Source organism: Bubalus kerabau, chromosome 3 (assembly GCF_029407905.1).
Source record: "Bubalus kerabau isolate K-KA32 ecotype Philippines breed swamp buffalo chromosome 3, PCC_UOA_SB_1v2, whole genome shotgun sequence".
In the NCBI taxonomy this organism is placed as follows: Eukaryota; Metazoa; Chordata; class Mammalia; order Artiodactyla; family Bovidae; genus Bubalus; species Bubalus kerabau.
In genome coordinates this window covers 36,064,814-36,077,215 of record NC_073626.1, presented here as the reverse complement: position 1 = coordinate 36,077,215, position 12,402 = coordinate 36,064,814, and the positions used below count along the sequence as shown (strand labels likewise).

General features: G+C 46.1%; 1 protein-coding gene across 1 annotated transcript in view; it reads right to left on the bottom strand.

Moving 5' to 3' along the window:
* Positions 1–12,402, bottom strand: part of TRERF1 (transcriptional regulating factor 1) — a 209,787-nt gene that overhangs the window by 37,782 nt on the left and 159,603 nt on the right. The window contains exons 5-7 of the mRNA XM_055571403.1: positions 3,212–4,879; positions 1,801–1,847; positions 762–912 (exon numbers count right to left, since the gene is read on the bottom strand). Of these exons, the coding sequence (XP_055427378.1) occupies positions 762–912; positions 1,801–1,847; positions 3,212–4,621 (1,608 nt within the window). The 5' untranslated portion in view covers positions 4,622–4,879. The remainder of the gene's footprint in view (positions 1–761; positions 913–1,800; positions 1,848–3,211; positions 4,880–12,402) is intronic.

Sequence of the window (12,402 nt, the reverse complement as noted above, 5' to 3'; positions counted from 1 at the left end):
CAAAAAAAAAAAAAAAAGAAGGAAAAACCCCACATAAGCTCTCATGTGGGACCTTTTAATTCTTTGGGCTGCAGTTGACTCATCTGTCAAATGGAAGACAAAGATCTTTTAACTGGCATCGTCAAGAGACGGAGTGACCTGGATCACATCAAAGTTTTTGGTGAACAGCAAGTTAATCTCATAGACTTAAATTAAGATGCACAATATTCAAAGAATCAAGAAAATTCTTTTGAATTTTAACCTAACTCTAAAACTGCATGGATAGTTGACCACAAGCATATCCTGCCTGGATAATCCCGAGGGCATTTAAAGGTCTCTAGATGCTAGAGTCTAACACTGGTGCCCCAGTGAATAGAAAATGCTGGCTGGGAGCCTGGTGGTCACACTAGCTCTCCCTGGCCACTGACTACTGATCTGGAAGGCCTAAGGGACCCTGGTCTTGAGTGCTTCATGCAGCAGAAGTTAAAAACAATATTGCATCTCCATGTTTTCTTTGCTGTCTTCTCCAGGATGCAGAGAGGCTGGGATCCCCTAAAAGGATTTCTACCACCTCAGTTCTGGATTTTTGTTCATGGTGCCAGTGGAAGTGGGGACTGTGTGACCTGGCTGGCTCCCAGCGTCAAAGCTTGAGCACTTCTGTTAGGGAAAGACTACGCCTCTCCAGGTCCCCCGGGTGGGGCTCATATTACTCCATCTGACGGCAGCAAAGCAAAGCAAGCAGCACATGGCCTGGGAAGGACAGGGGGTGGATTCCTGCTCACCTGTTTGAGGCTGGGGGAGGCCCTCATCCCCCCATGGGACCGCATGTGGCCATTCAGGGCAGGCAGGCTCTTGAACTCCTTCAGGCAGATGGAGCATGTCAGCTTGTTCTTGGCATCAAACTGCTCCCCAAACACTCCTTTGGGTTGGCCGCTGCTCAAGGGTAGGGCCAAGTGGAGAGGACACGCACATCAACGAAGGGAAACAATGACTCATCACAAGGCCACATACCCCACGATGAACCCGCTTCATTCACCCAGAGCTCCCACGGCCATGGCCCCTCACCAATTCCCTTTGGAGAACTGAGCCCAATTTGCAGATGGAAAACGGAGGCTCAAAAGTAAGAAAGGGTATGCTTAAGATCATGCAAAAGATGAACCAAACATCTTTCTTCATTCCAGGCCTTCACATGCTGTCTTTTTTCCCCACCTCTGGCTTACTACCCTTCTAGAAGCAGGGTGCCTGGGTCCTCCTCTTCTAGAAGCCTTCCCTTAGAGATATGAGTCTCAGTCCTCTGATTAAGTCTTCAGATTACACGTCTTAAGTTTGTCAGGTTCTGGCTAAGTCTTTAATGATTTACCAGACCCACGAGGGGAGAAAGCAAGACTGTACTATTTCACTCAAAGCTTAGTTCTATGTCTGGCACACAGTAGGTACTCAATAAACACTCACCGAATGGATAAGAGGGCAGAACATGGGCTTTGGAGTCTATGCCAGCACCCCTACTTTCTCGATGTGCAAACTTAAGCTCTCTGAGACTCAGCTTTCTCCTTTGTAAAATCATAATGATAATAACAGTTAACAGTGGTTGAGTGCTTACTACATGCTAGGCACATGGTAATCACACCCACCCTCACTGAGTTACTTTTATTAGACATGATATGGAGTAATAGTAAGTGGCTTAACCACAACAGCTGCTATTATTGTTCTTATAAATTTCTTTGAGGAACTGACTTTGAATTTGGAAATGAATCATGAAACAATCCAGGAAAACCTTCCAGTCCCCCCACATGCCAACAAGCCTCCACGCATCCATCCTACCTTGACTCAGGAGACACTGGCTGGGCTCGGCCATCAGGTAGGTGCATCTAATTTTGAGCAATGCAGGACACCAGAAGAAAGAAGGAAAAAAAAAACATGTTTCTGACAGGAGGGGTCCTTGAGCAGTGGGAACACCAGGGCCTGCCCTTCTAGGATTTTTCCCTCTCTCTGCCTCATGGTGACCGGGCTCATAGCTACTCATACCCTTGCCCTTCTGCACCTGAAACTTCCTGTCTTCTTTCCCTCGATGCTCCTGGGCTTGGGGCCACACCCCTGAGGATGCCCCGCCAGCCACAAGCCCACTGGGACTCAGTCCCTCGCCTCCTTTCCTGTCCTCCCCGTCCACCCATCTGTGCATGGACAGACTCCATTCCCAAGAGAGACACAGAATGGAGAGCTGGATGATACAGCCTCACACAAGAATTCCCCTGCTGGAATTCTTTTTACCCTGGGCCATGTCATCTTATTCTTGTATTCACAAAGACTCTCAGTTACTATTGGCCTGAGTCCTACACAAAACAAGGTCAAAGGGAGTTCATCTCTGGTCTTCAGCCTTCATCGGAGCCCTCTCTTCATCTACCCTGGTCTTATTCAAGGTACCCTCCTCCCTTGAATCTGTTGTCACTTGAGTGTAGCACTTGGAACACGCCAAAACACGAACGGTGCCCAGCACACAGTAGGCAATTTTATGATCAAATATATTTGGGAAACAATTAAGAGTTAATACCTGTCACCCGCAGGCTGACTCTGATCTGCAGACATGGTCTGCTTGGCTGGACTGTTTTTAAAAACCTGACTATGGATATCATGAGTTGGGGCATTGGCCCTCCAGTCCACACAATCCATACCAGGCCATTCTGCTTATTGACTTTACCTGCCTGGATCCTGTGGGCAGCTAAGGTTTTTCGCCTCTGCAACTACATGAGGTATCCCCTCATATTGATTTCTCCCAAGAACCCACGCCCCTCCCCCGAGCAATGTGCACTAAACATTCTATGGAACTTCGATTCTAAGCAATAGACTTTGAGAAATGCTGTCACAATGTGGTCTCCCTCCCCAGAAGGGAACAATTTCATAGGAAGTCCCCTAAGGATACAGACCTAAGGGGGACAAGACCACCCCACTGTGTGGTCCCTGGGCACCTGATGAGGCCTTGACCATGACATGCATCATTTGGGACCTGATATATATTTTGGCCGCCTCTTTAGTGAGATTATAAGATCTACGGGCAAAAGACTGAGTCACAGTTGATTTCATATTCCACAGTGTCTGATTAACGTTTGTGGAATAAAGAAAAGAACGGAAGTATCGGAGGGGTTTGGAGGACAGGACTAGCCACTGCACTGGACTCAGCTCTGGTTGGCACACGCGCACCCTGAGATCCCGGGATTAACGTCCACTCTGAGGATACCTGGGGCCACACGGCACTGGGAGACAGCTGCTGGTGCTGAGACCCCATGTTGTTGAGGTGGATGCTGCCAGGGGACAGGAGCGGCCGGTGCGGGAGGGCACTGCTGGCCCGGTGCAGGTCGGAGCTGGCCGCGTCTCCCATTCCTGTGTCTGGAGGCCCCAGGTCCCCGTGGGAGCTCAGCATGGCCTGGGCCTGCCTGTCGCCTGGGTAAGTCTTGGGCTGACTGTCCTCAGGCTGCTGGTGCTGAGGCAGGTGGCTCTGCTGGTACACGGGGTGGCCGTAGGGCTGCTGGGGCTCCTGGTAGTAGTACTGGGGCATGGAGCCCAGCTGAATCAGCTGGACTGCATGCGCCTGCTCTGGGGTGTATTGATGGGGGTCCCTGTGATAAGAAGAGGGCTGCAGGTGCATCTGGGGCTGCTGCGGCTCTGGCAAAGGCTGTATCATGGGTGGGGACTGGTAATACTGAGGTATCTGCATTGAACCCTGCCGCGGCTGCGGCTGCGGCTGGGGCTGTGGCGGGCGAATCTGCTGTTGTGGCGGCGGCTGCATTTCTTGCATGGACACCCGCTGTTGCCCGGCGTGTGTCTGTTGCTGCGGCGGGTAATACTGATGCGGCTGCAGCTGCTGCATGTGCTGGGATAGCATCTGGGGGGCCTGCAGCGACTGTCCTCCCTGCACCGGCATTTGGGCCAGCGGCTGCTGGTAGTCGTAATACAGGTGCCCTTGGCTTGGGTGCTGCCCGACCTGGAGAGCCGGTTTGGATAGCCCACCAGTGAAACCAGGGTGAGGCTGCTGGGACGCCTGCTGGTAGCGGGACGGGAGAGCCGCTGCTGGGGCCTCCATGGGCTTCTGGGACAGCAACTGGCGGAGGGCGCTGTCAGGCGCTCCGTCCATCACCGCTGACTGGGTGTGCAGCACCTGGGCCATATTGTTGACCTGAATTCGCAGGTTTTGGTTGGCAAACACCTGGGTGAAAGAGTCTAGCTTGTGCAGGACACCGCTGGTGAGCTTCTGGGTCCGGATCTCGCTGGCCTGCGAGTAGGTGTACTGGTAGCCATCGGTGGGCTCCGCCTGGGCCGGCGCCCCCCACATCATGTTCGAATTGGTCAGGTTTCCACGTAGCTGGACATGGTTTCCAGGCCCTGCGTGGCCTCCCCACCCTCCCTGCCTCGAGGTATCCACTTGGCCAAGGTTTTTGGAGCCAACAGCCAAGCCTAGACCATCCCGAGTGTCTTGAGGGAAGTGGGGGGAGATGGGTGATGCCTGAGGGGCATCCATTCCAGCCCCGGGCACTGTATTCCCATAGCTGTGGTTCAGCCCGCCGTGGACGCCAAGTGGTGGCTGTTGGTAGAAAAGGTTCTCACCACCGTGGGCCACATGATTGGTCTTGTATAGCTGCTGGTCCCCCATGGTGCCTGCCCTGGTTGTGAACGTCCAGCCACAAAACCATACAAAAAGGTCAATGACACAAACCCTAAAGGACTGAAACCCTGAGAAGCAGAGAGAAAGCGTCCACACTACTCCACGGCTGACATGTCCGTGACCGTGGCTGCAGCCAGGTGTTCCTGTTGGCCTCTACCACGCATGTGCAGAGCGAGGGGTTTTACATCCTCACCCGGGCTAAGGGACGGACCAAATGCCACCGTGGTGAAGAGATGCTGCTCACACCTGCAAGACAAGTTGCAAAGGACAGGAAAGACTTACTTGGCTGTTTTGCAATGAGCAACTGTATCTACCACGACTCATTAGAGAAATAAACACAAAACGGGAGCCTGGATTAGAAATAGCCAGTTTCATACACGCCACACCTTTACACTGATTCCGCAGATCTTGACCCTCATGTGAGATGTGAACTCTCTTACTTTCAAGCCATTGCTCAACGGCTCATTAGTTCATCGATTCGTTAATTCATTGTTTTGCTCACTGATTAATTCATCCGTTCTTCTGGGACCCTGCTATTGAAAGCCCAGCACTACTGTAGGGCCTAAAAGGATATGAAGAAGTTTAAGACACTCATAAATCAATTCATCTGGTCAACAAATACTTATTAGACACAGACATTTATTAAGTGGAAGACGCAATGCTTAAATGAATGATTAAGACATGGGTCAGATCTCGAGGAGCTTACAGTGGAAAAAGAAGTTGGTCACATGAATAACTACAGTACAAGGAGGAAAGAGACGCATGTATAGAAAGGGAAAAATAACAGATATGGAACTCATAGGCTGGAGGGTATATTTCTAGCAGAAGAACAGTTTCAAAGAAGAGCAGTGCACGTCAGTACACAGCTACCTGATCCTTTGGTATCCCTGCTCAAAGAAACATCTGTGCACAGTGCTGATCACCTGGCCAGAGTCTATGATGTGCCTGGACTCAATAAATCAATAAATAAGTAGATAAACAAATAGGCTGAGCCAATCAAGTTCCCTCTCTTAGAAATATGAACTAGGGGATTTCCCTGGTGGTCCAGTGGTTAAGAATCTGCCTGCCAGTGCAGGGGACATGAGTTCGATCCCTGATCCAGGAAGATCCCACATGCCACAGAGCAAGTGGGCCCCTGCGCCACAACTACTGAGCCCACACTCAGAACGCTGAAAGTGAGACACTCTAATAAATACGTAGTAAATCTTATTTGCAAGCTAGGTGGTTTCCAATTCTTGTTTTTCATTAGGAAGGCCCAGGAGAATTAAAATACAATTGTCAGTGATAGATCGCTATGTGATTTTTGGTACATAACTCAGAAGCAGATCAAGAACACACCACTTTAATAAAACTCATATTTTTTATCTATTAGTTTATATGAATGAGGGTTTTCAGTGTTTACATCTATATAAATGAAAAATGGAAATATAATAGATGCTGGTCTGTGTCTCATATCTCATGCAACAAACAGTATTCTTCCATGGACAGATAAGCAAAAACAAAAAACAAGAAACAAGCCAGCACCAGCAAGAGTCTACCCTGGATCTGGGCGGCAACTGCACGGGTGGCGGGCGCTTACTCTGTGATGACCCGAGTTGCACACTCGGACTTCACCACATACGTATATGTTGTGCGTCATTTAAAAAATAACTTAGCCAAAGCATGGAAGAAAACCTAAATGTTCATCAACAGGTGAATGGATAAAGAAGACGTACACACACCCACACATACCACACACACACACAAATATAAAGGAATACTACTCATCCATAGAAAAGAACAAACTAATGCCATTTGCAGCAACATGGATGCAACTCTAGATTGTCATACTGAGTGAAGTAAGTCAGAAGGAGAAAAACAAATATAATATCACGTATAAGTGGAATCTAAAATATAGCACAAATGAACCTAACTACAAAAAAGAAACAGACTCACAGACACAGAGCTCAGACTTGTGGTTGCCAAGGGAGGAGGGTGGGAGAGGGATGAACTGGGAGTTTGGGGCTGGCAGATGTAAACTATTACATTGAGAATGGATAAACAACAAGGTCCTACTGTTTAGCACAGGGAACTATATCCAGTCTCCTGGGATAAACCATGACGGAAGAGAATATTTTTAAAAGAATGTGTAAAACTGAGCCACTGTGCTGTACAGCAGAGATTGGCACAACATTGTAAATTAATTATACTTCAAACAAAAAAAACCCCAACACCGCAAACAAAAAAGAGTATTTACTTGAAAAACAATTAAAAATTACTTTAAAAAGTCTCCAGCACCACCATCTAAGGTATATTTTCAATATAATTTTAGTTTTTATGTGTATTATTTATCCAAATTAGAATATACTTTATGCTATCTTGATTAACTGCACACTTTTAATAATCATTATAATGATAACTCAAACAGGAAGAAAATTTTAGAACTTAGAACTTTATGATTTCAGGAAATTTTAAAAGTTTTAACTTCATATAAAATTGTTACAAAAAATTAGGACAGAGGAACAACTGATAGAGTTTTAGGGACAAAAACATATTCCATTAGCATAAAATTCCACGGGGGAAGTGAAACAGAAATAAAATTTCAGGAGAAAAAGGAACACTGACTATTAATGAAGAACATGTTCATGCATTTTTAAAATGGATGATGTGGGTATCAAATTCCATGGTGTTTAGATTCCACTGGATAAATTTAAAACAGTGATGTCATAGTTTTACTTAAAAATATCAATGTTTACAATGTACTGGAAATTGCATCTTCTGCAGACATATAATAAAAAATGTAGATGTAAACTTAAAAATGTGTGAGGGGGTAAATGGTTTTACAATATCCTTTTATGGGGGATTTTAAGCAGGAAGTTTTTGAAGACCCTCCCTCCAACTGGGAGCAAATCTAAGTTGGTCTCTGTCCCTTTCTGAATAAGAGACGGAGATGGACAAATTCAGGGTGAGGCATTTGGTTTGGTGGAATGAAGGGTGGAACAAGGAAAGCAGTGGGGTGGGAAAAGGCTGGGTAAACGTGGCTGGAGCAGACCCTGAAGATGAAGCCTTGAGGACTCCCAGCGACCACCCCCTAAGAGGGTCTGACCTCCTGATCAGCCTCCTACTCCACACTCCCATTTCCAAGTTCAAAGCAAACTCAACATCTTCTCCCTACAAATGGATACTCCTCCAAAGCCCTTGGGACTTCCCTGATGGTCCAGTGGTTAAGACTCCACGCACCCAGAGAAGGGGGCTCAGGTTTGATCTCTGGTCAGGGAACTAGATCCCACATCTAAAAAAAAAAGATCCTGCAGGCCGCAACTAAGACCCCCGAGTGTTTGTGTGCTAAGTCGCTTCAGTCGTGTTTGACTCTGTGTGATCCTCTGGATTCTAGCCTGCCAGGCTCCTCTGTCCATGGGATTTTCCAAGCAAGAACACTGGAGTGGCTTGCCGTGCCCTCTTCCAGGGCATCTTCCTGACCCAGGGATTGAACTTGTGTTTCTTATGTCTCCAGCATTAGCAGGTGGGTTCTTTACCACTAGTGCCACCTGTGAAGCCTAACTAAGACCCAGCACAGCCTAAATAAATAAATATTTTAAGAAAATAAACCAAAACAAAGTCTCACCCTTGACTCTTGCTTCCCCCTTAACCAACCACCACAACCCATCAATTTACTCTGAACTCGATCCATCTTCCTCTGGTTCCACTACCAGCACCCTAGTCCAGGGCACTGTGTTTATCTTACACCCTACCCCCAGAGCATTCTGATTGGTGGTCTCCCTGCTTCCAGTCATGTCCATTCTCCACACAGCAGCAGCAGATCTGTCCGAAATGTACTGTGGTAACATCATCCCACTGTTTAAAACCTTTCCATGGCATCTTTAGTACTGTTCAGTTTAAAATAAAAATCATAACGGGGCTGACAGGGTTCCCCATGGTTTGTTCCCAGCCTCAGGATATAACCCTTTCCTCCTTGTTCTCCCCACCACCTCCCTGTCCACATTCCCAGTCACTCTGGTCTCCCAGACTGACCAGGTTCCATGAATCTGCCAAGCTGTCTCTTACAACAGGGCCTTTGTACATACTGCCCCTCCCCAGTTTGGAGAGCTTTCCCCTTCCCTTCTGAGACCTCTTCAGCCAAGTCCTGGGCATCCTTCAGTTCTCAGCCCAAACTATACTTTCTTAGAAAGTCTATCCTAACCTCAACTCCCAAGGCTACATCAGGGTCATTTCTTTTATGTTCTCATAAAACCATATCCCTTTCCTTCAGACCACTCTTCTCAGCCTGTAACTGTATTTCCACCAGTGTAATTATTTGATGCATGGATCTTTCTCTTACCAGGGCAGGGACCATGTCTTTTTTTTTTTTGCCTATTATGACCAACCTAGATAGCATATTAAAAAACAGTGCCAACAAAGGTCCATCTAGTCAAGGCTATGGTTTTTCCTGTGGTCATGTATGGATGTGAGAGTTGGACTGTGAAGAAGGCTGAGCGCTGAAGAATTGATGCTTTTGAACTGTGGTGTTGGAAAAGACTCTTGAGAGTCCCTTGGACTGCAAGGAGATCCAACCAGTCCATTCTGAAGGAGATCAGCCCTGGGATTTCTTTGGAAGGACTGATGCTGAAGCTGAAACTTCAATACTTTGGCCACCTCATGCAAAGAGTTGACTCACTGGAAAAGACCCTGATGCTGAGAGGGATTGGGGGAGGAGGAGAAGGGGATGACAGAAGATGAGATGGCTGGATGGCATCACCGAATCGATGGACATGAGTTTGGGTAAACTCTGGGAGTTGGTGATGGACAGGGAGGGCTGGCGTGCTGTGATTCATGGGGTTGCAAAGAGTCGGACACGACTGAGTGACTGAACTGAACTGAACTGATGATTCTATTCCCCAAATCTACCATAATTCACAGTATATGGTAGGCCCTCTGATAAGAATTTCTTGACAGAGGGGTAATATTATTGAATGAATGAATCAATAAATGGGAAAAAAATTAAGAGAACAATGATCAAGTGTCCTGGTGAACTGATATACAGGAAAAGATATTCAGTGTAGGCTGAGTGAATATTAAATTCTCATAAAGAACAATTATATTTTACCTGGTCCTGATGGACAAACAGGGTTTACAGAGCTGAGAGGACCAGCAGGGGTATTCCACCTGTGGGAACATGCACAAAGGCAGAGAATCAGGTGCAGTGGTCCATGCTGAGGCTCCATGTCCTTGTGAGGAACTCACTGATGATCAGGCTAAATTTATATGGTCAGGGATAAATTGTGGGGGTCTTAAAATGATGTTCAGGGACATCCCTGGTGGTCCCTGGGACTCCAAGCTCCCAGTGCAGGGGGCCCAGGTTTGATCCCTGGTTGGGGAACTGGATCCCACATGCCACATCTAAAGATTCTGCATGCACAATTAAGGATCCTGCGTGCTGCAACTGGGACCCAGCACAGCCAAATAAATGAAAAGAAAAAAAAAATTATGTCCAGCAGTGTTATCCTGTGGGCATTAGTCCTGGTGATATCAGAATGGCCTGCCTGGCTTAAACCTCACCACTTAACCTTCCTTGAAAGCCTTGCACCACGGCACCTCCCCCAGGAAGAATAACTTGCTGAAACTCACCAGACTCTGACCATGATCTGACTCCGTGTCTCTCCATTATACACCGTGGGTGGAAGGGAAGCCAGATCATTTTATGTCTGTTGACCTGTCTGCTCTGTTGTGTTCCCAGACTGCTGCGCAAGAGGGATTACTTGGTGTTCTGAGCTACTGTATCCGTTATTTGTGGATAATTTCAGAACTGGGAACGTAGTTTATTTATAAAGAATCCTAGAAAGCAGAAAACACTAGAAAGTCAGAGGCGGGGCTCCCAAAGTGTTTTTTCCCAGGCCAGCAGCATCAGCATCACTTGGGAACTTGTAAATGCTGATTCTTTTTCTTTTCCTTTAAATTTATTTTTTATTGACATATAGTTGAATTACAATGTTGCACTAATTACTACTATACATCAAAGTGACTCAGTTATACATTCTTTTTTCATATTCTTTTTCATTTTGGTTTATCACAGGGATTATAGATTATAGTTCCTACTCTGCTTTACAGTAGGACCTTGTCGTTTCTCCATTATATATACACCAGTTTGTATAAATGCTGATTCTTGAGCCTCACCCAGACTCACTGAATGTGGCAGGTGGGGTGGGGTGTGGCCCAGCAGTCTGTGCTTTTTTTAAAAAAACATTTCTTTTTGGCTGTGTCGTGCAGCATGCAGGATCCCAGTTCCCTGACCAGGGGTCAAACCTGAGCCCCACCACCCCCGACACTGGGAGCACAGATTACCAGCCACTGGGCTGCCAGGGAAGTCCTGGCAGTCCGTGTTTTAATGAGCCCTCCTGTGCAGTCTGATGCCCTCTCAAGTTGAAGGCTGTCTGTAACTTTGAGACCTAGAAGAGTACCTGACTCAACAGTAGTAAGCAATCAAGAATCATATACTCTGTATAATGGCTCTAGGTCCATCCACCTCAGTTCAACTGATTCACATTTGTTCCCTCCTATGGCTTAGTAATATTCCACCATATATATGTACCAAAACTTCTTCATCCATTCACCTGTCGATCGACATCTAGGTTGCTTCCTTGTCTTGGCTATTGGTGGGAGGTAAGCTCTAGAGGGAGGGGATATATTTATATATATGTGTATGTGTGTATATACACACATATATACAGTTATGACTGATTCACATTTTTGTACAGCAGAAACCAACACAACATTGTAAAGCAATTGTTTAGTTGCTCAGTCATGTCCTACTCTTCTGCAACCCCATGGACTGTGGAACGCCAGGCTCCTCTGTCCACGGGATCTTCCAGGCAAGAATACTGGAGTGGGTTACCATTTCCTTATCCTCCAGTTAAAAAATTAATTGAAAAAAGTGAATACAGATATCATAAAATGGAAAAAAAAATCATATACTGAATGGAAGAGAGGAAAAATGACTTCCCTAGGGAGATGTATTGAGGTAACAGCAAAACCATATGCTACTTATTTCATTAAGTTTATATATTTTTGAATAGATACTAAATTCACATGGTTCAAAATTCAAAAGGTATGAAAAACATACAAAAGGTATAAAAGAGCATACAAAAGAGTGAAAATAATCTCAAATAAATGCTTGACAATGAAATGAAGTTAGAGCAAATTTTTTATAAAGGGTACTTCAGCCAGCCAGCACCCCTCCAGACAATCACTCAGGTTTGTATATTCTAGAGACACTTTATGCTCATACAAGAATGCTTGTACATAGCCCCACCCCTACCCCATTTATACAGGCAGCAGCACACCGGGCCCACAGTTTAGCATCTGGTCAAATGTTTCTAAATAAAACATTTAAAACCTGGAAACTGTTCTTTTTTCCCACAGGACTGTTATAATACTAACTCAAGATTCAAGTCTTTATTATTTTGCTAATAAGGTCACTGCTTTTCTCATTATGTATAACACTTCCTATTGGGTAACTGACACCAGGAACTTTTTCATTTATGAATGAATTAACAGAACAACTGCTTTCACATTTCTTTGGTCAAGTCCTTCCTTAGAACAAGACTCCTGGATTTTGGATTCTGCTCAACAAAAACGCTGCCTGCTCAGAACCTGAGATGCTCACTCTGATTCCTCTGAAGCATTAGAGTCAAACGACCTGCTTTGGTGTTATGCCCCCATTGGCTGTCCAGTCCTTCTAAGGCAGGGACAGCATCCTCTCCATTTGGGTCCCCAGAGACTGGGACACAGCTGAT